This window comes from Opisthocomus hoazin, chromosome 8, assembly GCF_030867145.1.
Source record: "Opisthocomus hoazin isolate bOpiHoa1 chromosome 8, bOpiHoa1.hap1, whole genome shotgun sequence".
Lineage (NCBI taxonomy): Eukaryota > Metazoa > Chordata > Aves > Opisthocomiformes > Opisthocomidae > Opisthocomus > Opisthocomus hoazin.
This window is the reverse complement of record NC_134421.1, coordinates 36,610,006-36,632,787: the sequence shown is the minus strand read 5'-3', so window position 1 is coordinate 36,632,787 and position 22,782 is coordinate 36,610,006. Positions and strand designations below refer to the sequence as shown.

General features: G+C 38.0%; 1 protein-coding gene across 3 annotated transcripts in view; it reads left to right on the top strand.

The window, feature by feature from the left end:
• The window catches only part of MON2 (MON2 regulator of endosome-to-Golgi trafficking), a 77,057-nt gene that overhangs the window by 33,164 nt on the left and 21,111 nt on the right, over positions 1-22,782 (top strand). For all 3 annotated transcript variants that reach the window (XM_075427688.1, XM_075427689.1, XM_075427687.1), the window contains exons 12-26: positions 964-1,196; positions 2,349-2,430; positions 3,128-3,309; positions 4,545-4,657; positions 5,102-5,206; positions 5,461-5,541; positions 5,629-5,702; positions 5,781-5,871; positions 7,184-7,285; positions 9,529-9,639; positions 10,419-10,594; positions 15,216-15,378; positions 15,882-16,175; positions 16,898-17,096; positions 18,764-19,392. In XM_075427688.1, coding sequence (XP_075283803.1) covers positions 964-1,196; positions 2,349-2,430; positions 3,128-3,309; positions 4,545-4,657; positions 5,102-5,206; positions 5,461-5,541; positions 5,629-5,702; positions 5,781-5,871; positions 7,184-7,285; positions 9,529-9,639; positions 10,419-10,594; positions 15,216-15,378; positions 15,882-16,175; positions 16,898-17,096; positions 18,764-19,392 — 2,635 coding nt within the window. The remainder of the gene's footprint in view (positions 1-963; positions 1,197-2,348; positions 2,431-3,127; positions 3,310-4,544; positions 4,658-5,101; positions 5,207-5,460; positions 5,542-5,628; positions 5,703-5,780; positions 5,872-7,183; positions 7,286-9,528; positions 9,640-10,418; positions 10,595-15,215; positions 15,379-15,881; positions 16,176-16,897; positions 17,097-18,763; positions 19,393-22,782) is intronic.

The window sequence follows — 22,782 nt, the reverse complement described above, 5'->3', positions numbered from 1 at the left end:
GCCGAAGCAGGGTCACCTACAGCAGGCTGCACAGGACCTGAAGAGTTACATGGTTGGGCACAAGGAACATCCTTTGTGCAGAAGAGTGGTGACACTACAGTATGTAAGTGTCTTTGGTATAGTGTAGCTGGCATGCCTAGCCATTTTAGGAGTAGTTTGTAGAGCAAATGATGAAATAGTGGCTGTTGGGGTAGCAGGTAGTTTTTGTAACAGACTGTCTTTCCTTGTGTAGATGCTGCTGCTGTGGCAGCTACAGTCTGTTCCTGTTGGATTTGTTACACAGCAAATGCTTTATGTGCTTTTGAGGTAAAATACAAAGAAAAGTGGCAGTGAGGCTGCAGTTCCAGCATAGTGATGTTTTAATTGCATGATTTTCAGCAGTGAATCACATGGACATTTCCTCTATGTACAAATAACTTCTATTGTTTACCTGTACGTGTAGGTGATGAATATTTTGTCATGTATTATCTAGCTATGACAGGCTTTTCCGGTCATGTGGGCTCAGAGATAACGATAATGGAATGTCTGACTTGTTCTCAGTTTGTTATATTCACACTGTCATGACTTTCTGACCTATTTCCTCTGTTATTCCTATGTACTTGTGTTCTTCTGAACAGGTTCTGTTGCAGTGGCTTTAAGGAAAATAATAATAAAATTAGAACAATTCCTTCAGTGGTGCTTGCTTGTGTGTGTTAATTTTTTTAAATATTTGTTTGCAGATCTAAATACTGTACTCGGGTTTTGTACCCTTTGATTTACTATTTTATTTAGTGACTCATTTACTCTTCTACTTAATTATTTGATTAATCAAGAAGGTTATTTTCTTGAGCTGCTATAAATCTTGAAGGATGGTATCTGGGGCCTGTTTGTACTTAACGTCTGTTTGGAATTTTGTTTTTTAGTATCATTTTTAATTACAGTGGTACTGTTAGACACTTACTGGTCATGCTTTCAATTTTTTAGTTTGGAAATGCTGGACAAAGTAGAGCCACCGACGATTCCTGAAGGCTATGCCATGTCAGTGGCGTTTCACTGTTTACTGGACCTCGTCCGTGGTATCACTACCATGATTGAAGGAGAGCTGGGAGAGGCAGAAACAGTCAGTCAAACTACAATGGAGACAACTTCATTACCAGCACAGTCTTCAGAGCAGCAAGACTCGCAGTCTGTATCTGACCAGTCAGAGAAGGAGCTAGGTATATAAAATATAGCAGTTTTACATGAAGCGGGATTGAAATAGTTCATGCTTTGTTGCTTGAATTTGTTGTTTCTCAATCGTATATAAAAGCTTTTAATGAAGTGATTTTGGGGGGATTTTTTTGTAGCAGAACAGCAGTGGTGTCAAAAAAAATATACTTGATGTACTGCTTCCGCCCTATAGCACCTTAGCCATGGACTCCTTATGGTGTATTAATACTGTTTTACATGTACATATGGGGAATGTGAGGGAGGGGTAGCAGCATTCTGTTCTCCAGAACTACTGTTTTGCCTTCCTGTGTCCTTAATTTTGCTTAACGCTGAGATCCAAGGTGACAGGAGACAACCTGACTGAGAGAAATGTGGCGGTTGTGACCATGTTAAAAGAAAAATGTATTTCTAGTAACAAGAGAAAAGGGTGTTTTAATGGAGAAATTTAGAACAAGATGGAAGGAGCTAGGGAAGGACTTGTTTAAAAGCCGAAGCGACAGGAACTGAGGCCTGTGTTTGTGTGAGGTGTGAGGAGTCTGCATCTGTACGTGCAGAAGGACTTGGCACTCGAGCGGTTCCGGCCTGTGTGGCGGGGAGCTGGGGAAGGAAATGGCGGGCCTGGTCCCGGGCCCTCTGTGGGCTGGGGGCGGGAGCTCTCCGTGGTGCTGCTGGCCGCGCCCCGCGGTGTGGCGTCGGCAGGTGACAGGTCTGTCAGGCCTGTGTTGGTTTTTTTTTCCTATTAAATTAAAGAAGTAAAAGAAGTATGGAGAATTATAAATATCAGGAAAGAGTGTTTCTCCTTCGCTGCAGAATTTCAGTGAGTTTCTTGTCCCACATTTATGCACTTCTGAATGTTTATTTTTACAGACAAAGATTAAAAATAGAGGTACATACACATTTGTAAGATTTTTGGGTGCAATTTAGAGTAAGTATTGCCTTGGTGATGTTTTTTACTTAAGCAATGTTACTTTAAATGCGACTGTTTATACGGTACTGATATGAGTGTGTTTGTGTATACACATATATGTGTCTGTGTAAACATACATGTAAAGACACACTTTAAAAGATACAGTTGCAAGCATTTTGTTTGCGGTATAGTTGAAAGTTACTAAGTAGAATATTGTGTTTCTGCTATAACAAATATATGTATTTATTTCAAGTTAGCAGAGCTGTCTGGGAAGAAATGGTGAATGCTTGTTGGTGTGGTCTTCTGGCTGCTTTATCCCTCCTGCTTGATGCAAGGTATTTGGTCTTTCATTTCTTTTGATTTTTCAAGGATGAAGTTCCCAGCTGTATTTTGAACTGATTTTTGATACCGGTCAAGTTGACAGTTGTATGAGAGCACTGTTCATGGCACCTGAGCAGACAGATTTGTGGATTAGCAATGGCTAGACTGAGTGAGGATCTGTTAAGAGTAAGCAACACCGAAGTCTCCAGAAGTCTAGCATCAACCTTTAATGTATTTCTGTATAGAACAATTAATGACATTTTCGCAGGCTTGCATTTAAATTATTTAAATGACTTTTACTCCTTTTTACTTTAATGTGTTGAAACATTCAGTCAGTGATCTGCCCATGTCCTGATTACTGTTGAGAAGAGACTAAATAATGTCTCAGGACTTGTTATGAAGTGGAAAAGCTACTTACTAGGTAATAACTTTGATAACTTAATTGTCTCTTTGAAAGAGTCTTTTGTTATCAAACACCATTTTCTGAAATTAGTGTTAAATACCTCCTCATAATCTCCTTTGCCAAGTCATTCAGAACACCAATTTTATAGTAAATGCTTCTGAAGAATTTTGTTGATTCGTTATGCTTGCTCTTCATTATTTATAGTGTTGACAGGTTTAAAGTATATGTTCTCATTGCTTTCAGTTTTGGTTAGCTGCCTGCCTCTGTGCCGTGGATTAATTCTTACTAAGCGATGTGTACTCTTTCAGCACTGATGAAGCTGCCACTGAAAATATTCTAAAAGCAGAATTGACCATGGCTGCACTTTGTGGAAGACTTGGTCTTGTAACATCAAGAGATGCCTTTATCACTGCCATTTGCAAAGGTTCCTTGCCTCCTCACTATGCCCTTACTGTATTAAACAGCACAACTGCAGCTCTGTCCAGCAAATGTAAGTATATAGGTTTTCCTTAGCTATGTTTCCATGTATTGTCCACTAAATCCAAATTTTCTCAGGATGAAATTGCAAAGATATGCTACTGTAGTATTTGGCTATACTAAATTATGTTAGAATCCTCAAATGGGGATCTAGACCGCCTGCTTTTTAGAACTGGTTAGTCTTGCAGCATCTGCTGGGTGTCATTCTAGTCAACCTAAAACCTACCGAATGTTTAGCATGTGTCAGAAGTCCATATTCTAAGGAAATCTGTCTATCATTCAAAAGATCTGTTAGGAAGTGTAATTAAGGCATTCAAATTCTGAAAAGGTCTCTGGGCAACTCGGATACATAGGAATTGGCTAGAACATCCTGCATTTGTGGTCTACTACAGTCTTTGCTACAGTTGTCTAGTGATGGTAGTACTTACTGCGTAAATGGAAGATCTAAAGTTCAGGGCTCTGTTCAGCTTACAAGAAGTTGAATTAATGCTTCCCACATCCTGAGAGGATGTTATAATTCATGAGATATGCTAGTTGAGGATGTACTCTGTTTCTAATTTTGAAAATGAATTACTGTGTACCAAGAAATGCAAGTACCTGGAGAATACGCAGATGGATCTAAGGTTAGACCTCTTAATATAAAACAAAAATACCTTAATCTGGGAGCAAGGACCAGCGCCTTTAGTCCAGCTCACAAGCTAAAGTTATTAGATTGTAAGTCCGTGAAGCGGTATGCATGACTGAGCTACACAGATCTCTATGGAAATAAAGCAGTGAAGTTAAGTTATTTTATATAGGTTACTCTTCTTTTTATAAGTGAGTTATAAAATGAGTGTCCTGAAGTCCTGCATTGGAAAAACATCACGACATAGCATTGACAACACCTTCATTGTCTGAGTTCACTGTACAATGGCAGCACACAGTGATACCATTTACACACAATTACCACAGGTAACTGAGTTGAGACAGTCTAGTGCTTGTATCTTAGCACAAATATTTCAGTCTCAACAGAAGTATATTAATGTATTGCAGGCAGTATCTAATAGTGAGAGGGAGTAGTTACTGGCTCCTTTAACTCCAGAAGGCAATGACAGAATAATCTAAATACAACTAAAGGTCTCAAAGGGAACTACCTTAAAGCTAATACTGTGAAAAAACTCTGGAGTGTGTTTGCCAGAAGGTGGTTGTTACTACAAGTAAGTACTGGATTTTAAATTTAGATTTCTTTTCTTTTCAATTTTCCCCTAGCATATTCCATTCAAGGACAGAATGTTCAAATGATCAGTCCCTCAAGCGAGTCTCATCAGCAGGTTGTAGCAGTAGGGCAACCTTTAGCTCTTCAGCCACAGGGAACAGTAATGGTAAGTACAACTTGTAAGTGATCTCATCCTGCTTAACTCCTCCTTTCTGCATCTCAGTGTGTCTCAAAAATAGGCGACAGACATACACCATTCTTATAAATAAAGATTATCTGAAATATTATCCGAAGCTTTTAATCTGGAACAGCCCTGGACAGCTAAGTTCTCTTAACTGTAAAGAATAAAGAAGACTTACTCTTGTTTTTTATCTTACTGTTAGCTCAGCGGCTTCTGTCCATTCTTTTGAAAAACCCTAGGTGTCAGCTCTGTTACATGCCTGTGTGTGAAGGTTCACTTATATGGGTTTTTTTGAGATAGACTCTGATTTTGTGCAAACAAAATGTGATTTTTAAGCGATTTACTAAACAATTGCAAGTTTCCTAGAAACACTGTTATTCTCGATGAATAAAAATTGTGTAGTCATTTGGTTGTTTGTTTTTTTTTTAGCTGACTTCAAAAAATATTCAGTGTATGAGGACGTTACTCAACTTAGCTCACTGCCACGGAGCCGTTCTCGGTACATCATGGCAACTTGTCCTGGCTACTCTTCAGGTATAGTAGGAAATGTTTATGCCTTGCTTTTATGTCTTGCTTTTTTGCTGTAATTTGGTTTTGAGTTTTTATGTGAGCAACAGAAGAAGCTTTGATGCCACTTACAGTGTACTTTGAATTGCCTTGAGTAAGTACTGTAGCACTTCCCTTGAATTCTGCTTGGCTGGAAGGCTGCCGGCTAGCTTGAGTACAATGTTAGTTTCCTCTCTGCCTGAAAAGGCTTTTCTGCTGAAAATGAGCCTTTTGTGTTTCAGCATCTTGTGTGGATTCTGGGACTGAAGCCTGGTGTTGGGGGTGCATTAAAACCTGGAAGAGCTGTAGAAGGGCCCAGCACAGTAAGCGTTATTGTTCGTTTTACAGTGAATGATTATGCGGTATTTTCTATTGCAATCTATAAGACACATTTCTGTCTCTTTTTCAAGGTTCTGACTACAGCAGTTATGACTGATCTGCCGGTTATATCCAACATACTTTCAAGGCTTTTTGAAAGCTCGCAGTAAGAAACCTTATCTTGTAATTAAAATAACGTGTGTGTATCAAACCTGGCTGTGTTTTGATAGCTGTTATTTTTCAGGTACCTTGACGATGTGTCTTTACATCACTTAATAAACGCCCTGTGCTCCTTGTCTCTGGAAGCCATGGATATGGCCTATGGAAACAATAAGGTATAAAAAGAGTTATTTTGTTTTTAGATGTTTTTGTGAAACGGGCAGAGGACTTGTACATTTATCCTGTAAGCGTAGTATTTCTAATATTAAGACAGTAATGCATTCAATACTCTAAGAGTAAAAAAATAAGTTATGAACCGTTAATGTCCTGTTTATGATGGTTCATGCGGTTACTAAATTCTCTGAACATTCTCATTGTGTTCCTGCTATGTTTTTGTTAGCTAAGGAATGTCATGTGTTTCCATTAATCAGATTGTGCATGGATAAAACTTCTAAAAGCCCTTTGAAATTAGGAGGTTAGTGACTTTGAATAGCACAGTATGTTATGTGAGGTGCTCATTTTCATTTCAATTTTCGTTTACAATATACTTCAGAAAGTAGCCTGACAATTTAGATGTTAAAAAACCCCAGATAATTCACATTAACTTGGGAAAATTACAGTATTCCTGTCAGCCTCAGTTAACAAACTTTAGCCCAGAAAGGTTAAAGACCCTGTGATTGAATAATATTGAGTATATATTCTCCTAGTCATAATCTAATTCCACAGGAGAGCTGCTGAAAGTTTTTCCTTGATCTGTTACACTAGAGATAATGATGACAGAAAATATGCTTTATAATATTTGACAATTATGGCAGCAGAGAATGAGTTAAAAACAAATCTTGTGTTTAAAATCAGTTGAAAATGAGAACAAAAAATCAGCAGAAATGGGAACAGTGAATAATTCCAGCACAACAGTAATTTTGACTATATCTTGATTTAAAAAATTAAAAGAAGCTTATCACAAATATTTGTGTAAGTTTTTGATGAATGGGAAATACATCATATTGTTTCAGGGCATTTATGAAGCGGATGGAAGATAAAGCATAAGGGGATTCTTAAATGAAATAGTCTATATTGTTTGTTCATAAATAATTTTAACTTTAAAAGTTGTGATGGGCAAAAGGCTACTTTGCTGGTAAAATATGTTATAAAACTGGTTGGAGGGAGGACTATGTGAAAATGAGAAAGGAATATCAAAAAGGAATTTGGTTGTTGTCAAACTTGGAGAAAACTATGAAAAATTATGAAAGAAGTATTCTTCATGGTATGCTGTTGCTACCCCCTTGTGGCTTCTCATGAAGTACTGCAGATGCTGTGGAAACTTCCCAGCCATGCTACCTAAGCTGTTGTGACAGCGTTCCCAGCCTATGAAACACAGTACTTCAATGAGATTAATTGCACCTTAATTTGTAAATTACAATGTAGCAAAATGCTCTGACATTATCTGAGTTACCTCAAAGTCATGTGTTCAAATTCCATTTTGTTAAGGAACCATCGCTTTTTGCTGTTGCTAAACTACTGGAAACGGGACTAGTTAACATGCACAGAATTGAGATTCTTTGGAGACCTCTGACTGGTCATCTTCTGGAGGTAACTAATTGCTTTGGTCAGTTGTACTAGAACTTAATTTGTAGTAGTAAAGATCTTGTGGAAATGCATTTTTAAAGTGTAATTTTTTTAAAAAAATATAAATTACATTTACATGTTTTAGTTTATGCATTTTGGTTTTGCAATTTGAATGCATCACAATTTGAATTTAATAATGAAATTATATATTTAAATTTCAGCATTTTAATATCTGTTATTGACTTTGTCTTTAAGGTGCCGTAAGCCTTTATACGTTTTAAACTCAACAATGTTTAAAATGATCAATTTATTATACTTCATGTATGTGTTGCTATTCACATGACACAAACGGGTTCCACTTTGGATTCACATAGTAAAAATGTCTAGGAAGACTTTAAGATAATGTTTTTGTGTCCTTACCAGATAGACTGAAGCCATTAGATTTACTAACAAAGGGTTTGTTTGTTTTAAAAATGTTTAAGCTAACATTTTGAAGGTCTCTTCAAGAGAATACTGTACAAATATAAAAATAGGTGTCATAATCCTATTTCAATTTATAAAGTTTTTTAACTTCAACATGAAAAATGTGTTCCAACAAGGAAACAAAAAGCTTAGATCTTGCATTTGAAACTAAAAACAAGTGACGGAATGTAATTGTACAATTTTAATTCTCTACGCAGATATGTAGAAAAGTGAAATGCAGGAATAGGGATCGATTTAAAGTGGGTAAAGGACAAAGCTTTTCTTCCTCATTTTCCAGAAAATATCACACACTTCCTTAGAATCCATGCACTATTCCAAACAGCATTAAGGATTGGCCATCTCTAAACTTATTTATGGAGATCATCTCCACATTATCTTTTGTCTGGGAGAGGAAATTTGGACACTTGGGGGTTTAAAGGCTTAAAGCATGGGCGTATGTCTTTCTTATGTTTTTTTTCCCCTCAAAGACAACAAGGTTCACCATCCAAATCTTGAGATGCTATGTTTTCATCTAGTAAGCAGTCTGTGTCAGTCTGTTACCCATTGTGGGTATTTGCCAGTGTTCTGTAGGAAATACACAGTCTATTTCAGTTTCTTTTCAAGTACGGCCTTATTTTCTTTTAAAACTAAGTTGCTGAGCTACAATAAGGAAGGAGAAAACACCAGCTGCAAATTCAGTTGAACACAACCTGAGGGAAGAATTTGTTCCCTGTCTCTGGAACTGAGTATCTGGTCAGATTTAGAGCATCATGAAGTACAAATTCTTTCTTTTTTTATATAACAAAAATATCAGTAATTCAGGAGAGTAGCCATTTCTTGTCTGCATTTTTTAATGTTAAGCTAGCTTTTCTGCATCGTCCTCCTTTTCAGTTTGGCTAGTGGCTGATAAGGGAATGGTCCACCAACAAAAACCATCAGCCTGGCTTATGATCCTGCCTTGGACTTTGATTCTGGATTCTCACACCATCTGAGCTAGCATGGAAATAATTATGTACAGGTCAATGAAACTGTACACTTACCTTGTGTGAGGGTAATGTATCAAGATAGGGGAGTACAGTTCATACTAGGTATCGATGCAGTGGATTTGCACAATGTTTTAAATTTTTTGTTCTAAAAAAAGCAATCAGCAAAACTATTAGGTTTAGATAATTAAGAGGCACAGAAAATGACGACATGTGTTTGAAACTTAAGCCGGAAGTACTGTTTGCTATTGTTTTGTCAAGTTTTTGAAATAATGGAGTGTAAGGCTTATTTTACATTCACTGTGTGGTTACTTTTGTATTTGAGAATTTAGAAGAACAGACACTTTCTGTGTTGGCAACTGTCATGCTTCCTCACTTGATTATGTTAAATAATGCGTGAAAGATGAAACTTTGAATTTTGTAGTAGCTTAAGGCTAAGTTAAACCTGACAGTTTCAGGCATTTGTTGAAGAGTTGTTTGGTGCTTTTTAATCAATCATTATCTGAGTTAGCAGTTAGTATATTCGTTTTGAAAGTGTATTGGCTTGAACTGCTCTGGTTTTCATTATGTTTCCTTCTGTGTCTTTCACTGCTTCCTATTGCTTCCTTATTCAGAAGGTATGTCTGTCCAAAAGATAATTTTTTTTTTTACTGTTAAACCTAATTTCATCATCTAGAGATTTATTGTACTGTTGTAAAAAAAAATTGTAAAAATGTATGTAAATTCTCATATAATTAAAATATCAAATTTTTACTATATTACATATATTCAAATCTTGGTTAAATAAAAGTGACTTTAAACAAACCGTTGCTGTGTTTTCAGGTCTGTCAGCATCCAAACTCCAGAATGAGAGAATGGGGAGCAGAAGCTTTAACTTCTCTCATTAAAGCAGGACTGACATTCAGCCATGATCCTCCATTATCTCAAAATCAGGTAAAGAAAGTTTAAGACCAGCTGCTTTCCTCCTTTTCTGGAACTAAAATGAACATGAAATCAAAATCTTCCCTAGAGGAAGTTTTCTACAGTTCAATGAATAGGAGGCATTCATAAAGCAACTTTACTGTTGAGTTTATAAAGCCTACAGTTGTAACATTTGGATGTAACTACTGAGAATCACCTCATGCATTCTAATGAACCACCCTCCTTCCTTTTTCAAATGCCTAGCAAACAGTGGTGGTGTTTGCATATTATGTCCATTTGTTATAACAAATTATGGATCACCCTCCTGAGTGCAAAACAATTCCAGAACGTATAGAAGTATATATGTGGTGTGGTAGCAGGTAAAAAATGTCTTGCCTAACCTTCTAAATCACAGCTATTCAGTCCATGATTAATAAAACATTCTAATATTTTTACTGAGGTTCAATGGGTAATTTTTTCAAGGTCTCTTTAGCAGGAAGCTAAGCCTAGCCCTGCTGGGTGAGCGTGAAGTTGCATGATGGTTTTTATGCAGCTGTGACAGCATGCTGTAGCTACTTCCTGAGGGACCTGGAGAATGGGGAGGGGGGAAGAAAAATCACAGATTTCCTGCTGAGATCCTGTATAAACAGTTTTTTAGAAAGGCCAGTGTGACACTGAATTTGAGCATTTAATGAATGAGTTACTGAATTCATACAATGAATCTTCAATTGGGACTGTGTGTTCTCACTTTAAAGTAATTAAGGATCAGTTAAATTTCAGCATCCATAATGTGCTTTTTTGTTTACTTTTAGAGACTGCAGTTGCTTTTATTGAATCCACTAAAGGAACTGTCAAACATTAGTCATCCTGATATCAGGATCAAGCAGTTGGAGTGCGTGCTACAGATTTTGCAAAGTCAGGGTGACAGCTTAGGACCTGGTTGGCCATTGGTGCTTGGAGTCATGGGGGCAATCCGAAGTGATCAGGGGTAAGTGCTGGAAATGAAATTTTAAAATCATGTAAGATAAGAACAGTTCAAAGAATTCTGCTTTTATTTTCTTACTTTAATAACTGCTTTGATAATAGCCAGAATTTTCATTGTCATTTTTAGCTTATGAACAATTTTACTCAACAAAAATAGTTTTTAATTTTTCCTGTAGCACGCTTGTATTTTACTGAATTGGTCTTTCAGAAGACCAGGGTATTGTTTCACTCTGCCCTCTTCCTGTGGTCAGCATGCAGTATACACTGAGCGGTACTCCTTGTGCCAATTCATTTGATCTTAACCATCTGCTGGAAACATCTCTGGTGCTTGCAGATAATTGTGTATGACTTAGCTGTTGCTCACAGTTCCTTTATTGTTTCTTTTTCTGCTAAAATCTTTGGGTAGTCTCTAGTGTGTGTCATCTTCTGAACTCTCTCTCTTTTTGTTGAAGTCTTCCTCTAAATGGCTGTTCACAGAATCACAGAATCACAGAATAGTAGGGGTTGGAAGGGACCTCTGTGGGTCATCTAGTCCAACCCCCCTGCCGAAGCAGGGTCACCTACAGCAGGCTGCACAGGATCTTGTCCAGGCGGGTCTTGAATATCTCCAGAGAAGGAGACTCCACAACCTCCCTGGGCAGCCTGTTCCAGTGCTCCGTCACCCTCAGAGGGAAGAAGTTCTTCCTCATGTTCAGACGGAACTTCCTGTGCCTCAGTTTGTGCCCATTGCCCCTTGTCCTGTCACTGGGCACCACTGAAAAGAGGTTGGCCCCATCCTCCTGACACCCACCCTTCAGGTATTTGTAAGCATTTATAAGGTCCCCTCGCAGCCTTCTCTTCTTCAGGCTGAAGAAGCCCAGTTCCCTCAACCTCTCCTTGTAGGGGAGATGCTCCAGTCCCCTCACCATCCTTGTAGCCCTCCGCTGGACTCTCTCCAGTAGCTCTTCATCTTTCTTGAACTGGGGAGCCCAGAACTGGACACAGTAGTCCAGATGAGGCCTCACCAGGGCAGTGTAGAGGGGGAGGAGAACCTCCCTCGTCCTGCTGGCCACACTCTTCTTGATGCACCCCAGGATCCCATTGGCTTTCTTGGCATCCAGGGCACACTGTTGGCTCATGGTTAACCTGTCGTCCACCAGGACGCCCAGGTCCCTCTCTGCAGAGCTGCTCTCCAGCAGGTCCACCCCAAGCCTGTACTGGTGCATGAGGTTGTTCCTCCCCAGGTGCAGGACCCTGCATTTGCCTTTGTTGAACCTCATCAGGTTCCTCTCTGCCCAGCTTTCCAGCCTGTCCAGGTCACGCTGAATGGCAGCACAGCCTTCTGGTGTATCTACCACACCTCCCAGTTTGGTGTCGTCAGCAAACTTGCTGAGGGTACATTCTAACTCTTCATCCAGGTCGTTGATGAAGAAGTTAAACAAGACTGGGCCCAGTACTGACCCCTGAGGGACACCACTTGTCACCAGCCTCCAACTAGACTCAGCGCCGCTGATGACAACCTTCTGAGTTCTGCCATTCAGCCAGTTCTCTATCCACTTCACCGACCACTCATCCAGCCCACACTTCCTGAGCTTCCCTAGGAAGCTGTTGGCAGCACAAGGATGGAAGATTATTTACTTGCTGTGGGTGAATCCCTTAACTGACAAACACAGCTGACTGTTGCCAACAGAGAGAGAATTCTACTGGACTGGTCCTGTTGCCCACAAGGGAAAGTGAGAGATGAAGTTGCAAGGAGTTTTTTTGAAATGAATGGTGAAATTAACATCTGGCGCTGGAACTGTGGGTGTCAAGAGGATGGGGCCAAACTCTTTTCAGTAGTGGCCAGCAACAGGACAAGGGGCAATGGGCACAAACTGAAGCACAGGAAGTTCCGTCTGAACATGAGAAAGATCTTCTTCCCTCTGAGGGTGACGGAGCACTGGAACAGGCTGCCCAGGGAGATTGTGGAGTCTCCTTCTCTGGAGATACTCAGGACCCGCCTGGACAAGGTCCTGTGCAGCCTGCTGTAGGTGACCCTGCTTCGGCAGGAGGGTTGGACTAGATGACCCACAGAGGTCCCTTCCAACCCCTGCCATTCTGTGATTCTGTGAACTGGAGGCACCAAGAACTATACCCACACCTTTAGACCAGATTATTTCTTTTTTGGTGCTCTTCTTGTCTAGCACCAGGATAGGTCAGCAAAGAACTCTAATGTCGGAAGAATTAACCTTGGCTTATCTCTCCTTTTGTCCCAGCTTAGCTTCTGTCTTCTGGCCATATAAAGAACTCCTGAAGCCCCTTCAAGTGCTTGAAGGATTTTGTTCTTGTACCAGTATTGCTTGCTCTGGCAGTAGTACTCACCAAAATTCTCAAGAATATTGGCATTTTTGGTTGTGAGCATCCTCTTTTTGGTAACCATGCTTTCTTTGGTACCTGCTGTTCCCACACTTGGTGCAGTGTATTCTGTGGTTCCTACATGCCTTTTGATCTTCACTGTAGTTGTTGATGGATGAGAACCAACACAGATTCCTTCTCAAGACAGTCTTCAAATCCTTTTACATCCCAAACCCATAATTCACTGACAGATATCTAAAGATGTTACTAAGTTCTTGTGTTATGTCTTAGTCTCCTCCTACAAAGCATATAGAATAATCTACTTTTCTTCAACTACATAGCACTGTTTGCCCATGCCCTCTTAATTGCAGTAGGAAAAAAAAAATGAAGCAAGCCTCCTTCTCCTTGGGAAACAACTGAAATTCCTGCCTCACTTATATCTGTGAGCACTATTGTACTTTAAATGTAAACTTACTGACCATGAGACTTTCTTCACAAGTGTCTTCCATCTGGTCAGTGAACATCCTGGATTCCAGGACAGAAATCCATTTACCTTCCAGAACTTCTTACCAGGCTGGTATAAATACAGAAGATGCTGTTTTGAGAGCTAGTGATACTTTGGTCACTTCCTGACTGTATGGTACCAGCCTGCCAAACAAAAGGAAGTCTTTCTTTGAAGAATTTTTCAATTGGATGCCCCCGTTTATTTTAAGAATGGATAAAGCCCTATATGATCTTAAATTTTCAAGCTAAGCTTCAGTTTCTTGCATTTATATTTACCTTTTTGGTGGCCACCTATAGCATTAATGACAGTTTTACACTTTGAAGAGCTGTATTGCTGTTGCCACTTGCATGAAAGACTTTGAAGCCTTTCTCCAAACACATAGTAGTGTGTTACTACTATTAATTGGGAAATTAATTGCTTTGAATTAGTTCTAGCAGCCTCACATTTGAAGATTAGAAGGAGAGGTTACTTTCCCATTAACTCAGCTCTTCAAAATGAGTAGTGTAGCTATACTTTCATTTCCTGCCTCCTTCGCTTCTCTCTTAGAGTCCTTGAAGGTCATGTACCTGTGGAGAGGGAACTGCAGCAGTTTTGGGTGTGTTTCACTTCATCGAGTCCTGTAACGAATATGGGGGAAAATAGTGTGTGAGCATTTCCTCCATGAGTATAGCAATGGTAAATCTTTAGATATTATGTGGTAGGATGGATGTGGCTCTGCAGTATGCACCATATTAGAGAATGATTAGTTACACTGTTATTGTCCATGTGAAGTTTCTTGTGTATTCCTCTGGCTTCCATATCACATTGGCTGTTATGATACAGTGGAAATGGCCCACCTATGATTTTCATTTTTAATTAATTGAAAAATTTATTGTTTTATTTAGGATATTGAAATAGGTAACTGACATACCATATTCTGAATTTTTTCCTAGGATCTATATTCTGAAGGGCACTAAGTTTCTGTATTACAAACCTTTGGAATTTTTTCTTTTGTACATGAAACATTAAAATAACCCCAACTCTATAGTGAAATTTAAATGCAGCTTTCCTCTTTTGTATTATCTACGCTCCACCACTCCTTTTGATTCCTTCATTTTGTCTCTCACTGAACAAGGTTTTAGTTATAGATGACCTTGCTGCTTCTGAGACCTCCTTCTCACAAACCTTTTCTATACTACATTTTAATTTTATGTTTGTATTCAGAATTTAATTCTGAAGGCAAACTATTTATAAAATATTTATTTAATGGAAGATATTTCTAAAAATTTTGTCCAACATAATATAGTATTGAAGCAAGTAAGACTACCATTATGTTAGCATGCATAAAAATACCTTTTGCCCACCTGTTTGGCTTGCTTTAAGTAATTTGTAACTGCTGATACAAGAAATTGTTGATAACAGCTTACGCTTTGGAAGATTATGATGCTCAAACTTAAGCTTTGTCTTGTCTGTTCATGCTTTTTTAGAGTGTTTTAGCTGATGCATTTGAATTAACAAGTACTAGAATTCTAGAACAGAGAAATGGACTTTATAAAACTAGCTGAGGACCACTGGAGACTCTAAACTTCAACTTCACTAGCTAGTTAACATGGACTTCATCAGAATTTGAAGCTTCAGCTTAATCTTATACCTCAAAAAACCCACTAGTTGAAACATTTAAAATGTTGCAAATTCATCTCAAAAACATTTGTTTTAAATAATGCTATCTCCTGAGGTATTTATTTTATTCAAAAAATTCCTCTGCTCTTAAAGAAATTTGAAATGAGTGTGTGTGTGTGTGTTTTGTTTTTTGTTTTGTTTTTTCAAGAGAGTCCTTAATACGGACTGCATTCCAGTGTCTTCAGTTGGTTGTGACAGACTTTCTTCCAACAATGCCATGTACTTGTCTACAGATAGTTGTTGAAGTTGCAGGAAGCTTTGGACTTCACAATCAAGAGCTAAATATTAGCTTAACTTCAATTGGTTTGTTGGTGAGTTTTATATTAACCTACAGTGATGCTGTGTCTGGCTTTCATTTTCTTTTTTTTTTAATGAAAATTAATATGTAGTTAATTCTGCAAATGAAAGCCAAAACCTGTTTTTTGAGTTCTTCTGAAATTCCATGCTGTCATTTGGAATCATATGTAAATTGAGTGGGCACAATTTACCTTTAATCTGAATGACTTCAGGGTTAGGTAAAGAAATAGTATTGTGTTGTAACCATGTTCATCAATATCTTATTTTTAATACATTGTTTCCCTTTCTAGTACTTCGTGTGTAACTGGGGCCTAAAAGCTGAGGCTAAGAAAAATAATTTCTGCACCTTGCGTTATTTTTATGCTGATCTTCTTCCATCAGTGTCGGGAAATTAATATCTTGATGGACTTCTCAAAATACTTTTAAATGTGAAAATGAGAAATCATTTATTTCATTATCATTAAGAGCATTATAATATTTTTATTGTACAACAACATGTGTCTTATTTATTTTGTAGTGGAATATTTCGGATTATTTTTTCCAAAGAGGTGAAATAATTGAGAAGGAGCTAAACAAAGAAGAAGCAGTGTTGCAGAAACAGGCAGAAGAAAGGGGGGTGATGCTGAATAGACCTTTTCATCCTGCACCACCATTTGACTGTCTTTGGTTATGCCTGTATGCCAAACTTGGAGAACTGTGCGTGGATCCCCGACCTGCAGTTAGAAAGAGTGCTGGGCAGACGTTGTTTTCTACTATTGGTGCTCATGGAACTTTATTGCAACATCCAACATGGCACACAGTAATATGGAAGGTATGACGTGTAAGCTTCCACTGAAGGTTTTTTTAAATTGCATTCACATTTTGTTAACCATTGACATGCTATTTTAATGTCAGTTAACTAGTTTATTAAGACTTTTTAAAGATAAGTTATGATGGCAGAAGTCCGATACCATCTTTTGGTTGGGTTTTTTTGTCATGCGTTCTTTTCTCTGGCCCTTAAAGACTCTTACGAAAGGTAATTTTTGTATCTTGGCCATTTCTTTCTTACTCAGGAGTTGTATAAAAAGGCTGCTCCCTTCCAATGAAGGTGACTGACTCACTTGTGTGAAAATATGGTGGTGTTTGGGGGTCATGTGATTGGATTGACCTGATACTAGATTGAGCTTTACTTTGCGCTCTGTTTTGGCGCTCTCATTTGAAGGGTTCCGTCAAATGGCCTGTTCTAGATCACAGTCACGTTGGTTGTGCCTTATGGAAAAAAGTCAGGCTGTAGTTGAGTCTGTTGCCCATGGTACCTGTGAGGTACCTGTGATCCATTGGTTTTAGCCTTCTGTTCTTAGTGGGTTTGATCATGTTGTTTCTAACTCTTCTCAACTCTTAGCTGTTGCAGAGACTGCTTAGAATAAGGGAATTCTCAAGGTGATGCAGTGACAGAAAGGAGAATGTAAAATTTACTGTTTTTTGTTGTTTTACCATGAATACAACTATGTTATTTGAAAAGATGCTTTTTTCCTCTTTTTCTGACTATTGCAGGTTTTATTTCACTTGTTGGATAGGGTTCGAGAATCTTCTACCACAGCTGACAAAGAGAAGATTGAATCAGGAGGAGGCAACATTCTCATCCATCATTCACGGGATACAGCTGAGAAACAGTGGGCTGAGACATGGGTATTAACGCTGGCTGGAGTTGCAAGAATATTTAACACCAGGAGATACTTACTGCAGCCTTTAGGTAAAATTTATAGTTTAAAGTTATTGAAAGATATGGTAATAAACTTTTCTGCTTTTGTGTATTTTTTCAGTTAAAATACTGGGCAAGAATCTTAATCTTAGCTGAAAAGTATTCTGTTGTGTTATACCTCAAATGTGATGAAAGTGATGGAGTTTTCGTGCTCCTTAGAGCCAAAAATTCTGAGTACTGATTTCAGTCATTTAAATCTCACTAGTCACAATTCTGGGTGCTACATGGCTTTAATTTATAGTAGCCCAATAGCAATAATAATTTTTCTGTTCTTTTGCTTGTCAGAACATATTTTTCCTCTTGTCTTCCTAAGGTTATGCAACACTTGCCTAGAACTCTTCCATGGCATCAGTGTGTCAAGTTTAACAGTGCTCTTACAGTGTAAAGAGAACTCACTTGTAAAGTCAGCGAAGTATATAGCATAGAAAAGAAGAAATGGAATTTTTTAATGAAAATACTCAACTTGTCATGACATGAAAGATGTTGAGATTACCCACTATTTCAAGTGATTCTTTTTCTCCCCTCATGATACTACTCCACTGTTGTCTTGTACAGAGATGTCAGTTTGAGTTACTTTACTGTTGTCCCTAATGCAGCTAATGGAAGTGAGTTCCTCTTTTCCTCTTCCTTAAAATCTTACCTATCCCATTTTGAGGTTTTTTATTTTTCTTCTACAGCTCCTTGCTATCTTTATTTCTTCCTCTTCTTTTTTCTCAGGCTCTGATTTTTCCATGTTTCTTTTTTACTTTCTCCTTATAGAAATTAAACATTATGTCATTTACCAAGCTATTGTAAAATGTGAAATATTACTGCATACAACTAAGCAATATAAATGTATTGAACTAGATAACATAATTCAGCATTCATGCCTGTTTTGTACAGCTAAAATGTTTTGTTTCTGTTTAGGCCTCTAAACAGACGTATTCTGATACAATTTCAAAACAGCTTTCATTTCTAGTTTGGTTAAATAGAATTTCTTAAATACATTAATTTCAAAACCAAAAATGTGATATAAAGAATGTATAGCTTGCAAAGAAAATTCCCCAATACATTAGTATACCTTCACCATCCCATAGTATGCAATTAATATATATATAACTATCGGTAAGTTGTGCTTTAGTTCATTTTGTTTATTTGTGATATAGATATCACAAAATGAAACACTCAAACTTCAAAAATTAATTATTTCTCCACAGTACAATTATCAGAGCATTTTAAAATCAATTCTTTATAAATGCATTGCATGACTGTAGATTTGACCCTTAATTTCTTGTGCATGGTTAACACTTTTTGAAATCAACAGGCATCTGATATGTATAAGAACAAGTCTGTTTCACTGTCCTGAGTAAAGAAAACTTATTTTTTGGGTATGGGATGTGGTGTGTGATCTTTTGCTGGCAAAGTCAACATAAACACTGATATATTTTTTCATGCTGCATATTTGTGTGTTTCTCTGTCACATACATTCTTTCTGATTATGGTTGAACTTGCATATTCTGAAAGTCATTCAAGCCATTGCTTAAGCTCATGAAATTTCTTTGTATTAGAGTAACAAGCACATGAACAGCCTTTCAGAGACAAGGTGGGTGGGAAGGGGAATAGGAAGCCAGTTCCAAGTTGATTTTTTTATATCTCTCTCTCTATTTTTTTTGAAACAGGGGACTTTTCCCAAGCCTGGGATGTTCTTCTTGATCACATCCAATCAGCAGCACTCAGCAAAAATAATGAAGTTTCCTTGGCTGCTCTGAAAAGCTTCCAGGAGATCTTACAAATTGTTTCTCCTGTCCGAGACTCAGAGAAGCCTGACACACCACCTGCTATCAACGTTTCTGTACCTGTGGTGGTGGGGACAACAACTGCCACTAGTCTTGGCAGATCATTCATGAGAACTGACTCCATAGGAGAAAGAATAGGAAGATACAGTGGATCTGAACCACCTGTAATAACAGATGAGATTGAAGATTTGAATCTTTGGTGGGCAGCATGGAACAGCTGGTATAGGATTGGTTCAGAAAGTACAAGGCCTCCAATTACTTGTGATAAATTGACTTTCATTCCAAGCCAGCCTTTTCTTACAGCTTTAATTCAAATATTCCCTGCTCTTTACCAACACATCAAAACTGGTTTCAGCATGGATGATCTCCAAAAGCTGGGTGTCATTTTGCACGGTGCTGTTTCAGTTCCAATCAGTTCTGATGCTTCCCCGTTCATCCTTCCGTCTTACACCGAAGCAGTTTTGACAAGTTTACAGGAAGCGGTGCTTACAGCTTTAGATGTTTTACAAAAGGTAATAATGTGACTTCAAATGTGTGGTGAAAGGTGAACTACACTGTGTCTCAGGTCTTATTCTCAGACATATAGTGTGGTGACTTAAACGTGGTTTTTTAATTTATTTATAATTGCACAGCATACTGTATTGGAACAATTAGATTTCCATTCCTGGTGCAACCCAGGTGCTCTGCATTTGAAAGGAATGGTGTAATCTTTATGAAATGCACTTTTGCTTGATTGCAGAAATAACTTAAGTGTGGTGCTGTGTAGCCATTCACTTATCTAATATTACAGTACTGTACTATTATGAGAGCTGAGGTTATAGTCCCACAAACAGTATTCCTTACGTTGCCAAGGTGCTGCCATAAACCAAGTCTAGAAGAATAGCGATCATGAGAACTTTGAGTTCATGCAGACCACGTTTTTACCTCTTGTTAATCAGTTGTTTAAGGACAGTGCTGCATCTTTACTTGACAAATTCTTACTGTAGAACTCATCCTCAGAGTTCGTTGCACCCTTTGTGCAATTGAATCTGTAAACAGCAGTTGGCGTGCCCTTTTACTGGATAGTTTAAAAAAAAAGAAAAGAGGTATTGCTTCTTTGTTTCTGGACCTGTGAAAAATCTCCATGCAAAATACATTGTTCATGTAGAAAACTTACTTATTTGAAAGAAGCAAAGTTGATAATGAATATGATCATGTATTTATATTAAGTATGCCTTTAAAAAAACCCAAACGCTAAGACCCCAAAAAAATCTACTCAGGAAAAGCCAGAATTAAAACTATCCATGTGACTTGACTTCATTCCCTTTGGACTTTCATGTTATGACTTTGCTTAACTATGTGATCATACTTTCCTGCCACCCCCGACAGGATCCTGCCTCATCTAGCTCATAGAATGCATGGTGCCCACTTAATGAGCAGCAGTTTAGAATCTTGTTTTATTTTTGTTTGGTGTGGGTTGACTTATCTCATAGTTCTTTAAACCCCACAAGCGAGGCAGAGTCATTACCTTGCAGTCGTTCTTTTAGTTTATGGGTTTAACAAATATTCATTAATGTATTTTGAGAACAAAGGTATAAGATTAGAAATTGGTATTAAATCTCAGGTTTGTATGTGGGGATATAAATAACGTGAAGTTTTAACACCAATCATCACCATTACATTTTCATCCTTTTCCAGTCAGGCCTGACCCTTTTGTACCCTTCCCTTTCCAGCAGCTCACCCCTGCCCAAGTCCTGTTTTCCCCACGTAATCACTCCATATATTAATTTCTCAGATTGTTCTGTTTCTTTGCTGGTCTCCTTATCCAGATATTCTTAGCTCCCAAAGGCTGCAGGCATTAGCGCTTTTCAGAGAAGGACCTACCAGAGTTTTCAGCATGGCATTTACAAACCTTTGTAAATACAGACTTACACAGGAAGGAACGTCAGTTTATACGTTACCTCCCACCCCATCTATCGTCATATTAGTAACAGAAAAACACCGAAATCACTGAAAAAAACAAGTTAAAGTATATTTGGACATTAGTAAGTTCTATGAAGTTGCATGATTGCTCCTCTTGGCTATATAACACAGTACAATTCACATGACAAGGCAACCAGCCAGTGCTGATGTGGAGCAAAGGCTATCCGTCAGATGGTTTTGATGGAGGCCACAGTATCTCATTCCTCTGTTGAAATGAATTAATACTCTTGGGACTACACACAGGAGCTAGTGGAACAGTTAAAGAAGAGTATGTAAATATTTGCTGCCTTCTTTTAAACAAAATGTTTCCTACATGTTTGCATTGCAGGATCAGATTAAGTTTTGTTCTTTGCTGATACAGGAAGATTTGGGTCCGTTCTGATTTTCTAAGAAGTTCTGGAACAACCTTGTAATTGGAATGGCATGAGAAAATGCTGACATTTTTAAGACTGAGCCCCTGATTTGTTTATTAAAGAGATTTAGTGATGTGCTTGCACTAGCAAAGAACATTGCAACTCAGGAACATAGGACTGGACCAGGGACCTTGGTTCTCCTTTCAGGCATACATGTGTTGAGCCTGTTTTACACCCTTTGTTTTGTTCTTAGTTTTCTTTTTATTCCACTTTAGAATTTGTTTTCTAGTCTTTCACTGCTGTAGTATAAGTGCCTGCTTCATTACTGTAGCTCAGCTGAAGTTTGTACTCCAGCCCAAATTCCCTGATTATTCTCCCTGCCTCCCTACATTGACTGTGGGTCAACTCTTCAGTGAGCCAGCTGGCTCATCAGACAGGAACACAGATACATACTTTGGCATCAGATACAGCTGACTTCTGCCTCTGCGGGCAGCATGGATGCAAAGCTCTTGACCTCTGAGTGTGGTGAACTCAAGGCTGTATGTACATACACTGGCAGAGACTTAGCGATGGAGAGCTGTAAAAAAAAAACAAAACAAAAAAACCCAACAGTAGTCCATGACAGCAGTTGCACTGAGAGTTGTTAGATAAATCTGAACTATTAAAAAAAAGTGAAGGTTAGTAGCAGAATGCTTTAAAGCATAAATTTCTGAAACTAAAGTACTATGTCAATTTTTACAACAAACAGTGATCTGCGGGAATATTTTATTTCAGGGTTGTTTGTGTTTTGTTGTTGCCTGACCATTACTTTTTTACATTACATGTCTCTTTACTGAAGTATGTAAATAAGCGTACTTAATGCAGTAAGCACTACTCTGTTTTACAAGCAGCTCTTAAAGATACTTTCAACATCCTTTGTTGCACCCTTCGCTAGGCTACTTTTGAGTTTTTCATACGCTTAGATAAAGTTACCTGGTGTCAGGAGCATAAATCTCTTTGAAAAGCAATTCTAGTTACATGAATTTTCAAAACTAGTGACCTAATCCTCCTTTTTTTTAATATTATATGGATAATTTTTAGAGTCAAAAATACCCCAGTAGTCTGGATAGAAAATGCTTCTATATGTAAAACAAAAATTTTATAAGAGTTTCATAAAATATGAAGAATAAAAGCTACCTATTCATAGATTTCAGATAGGAAGTAGTTATTGTTTTTGTTCACCAGTGCAGAAAAAGCAGTGTCTGAAATTATTTTCCACTGATCCTGAAATGAATAATAATAATAATCTAACAATGGGGAGTGAATGGCAAATGTGTTTTGAAGTTTTGCCGTTATAGATGTTAAGATAGTCTTTTGTGGGTAATATAAGTTGCATCTCTACAAAAGTTATCCAGGGGGTTGTGGATGCTCTCTTTCCCTTTCTAATCCATGTGTTGGTACATAAAATCATTTTTTATACCTTTTTCTAATACATATATAATCTTGCTTTAACCTATTAAAATTTAGTGCAGTGACTTCAGTGCAGCAGTGTATCGGCTGGAATTGTTTTACAGAACACTGAGTCCTTTTAGATCAGCAATTAACCCT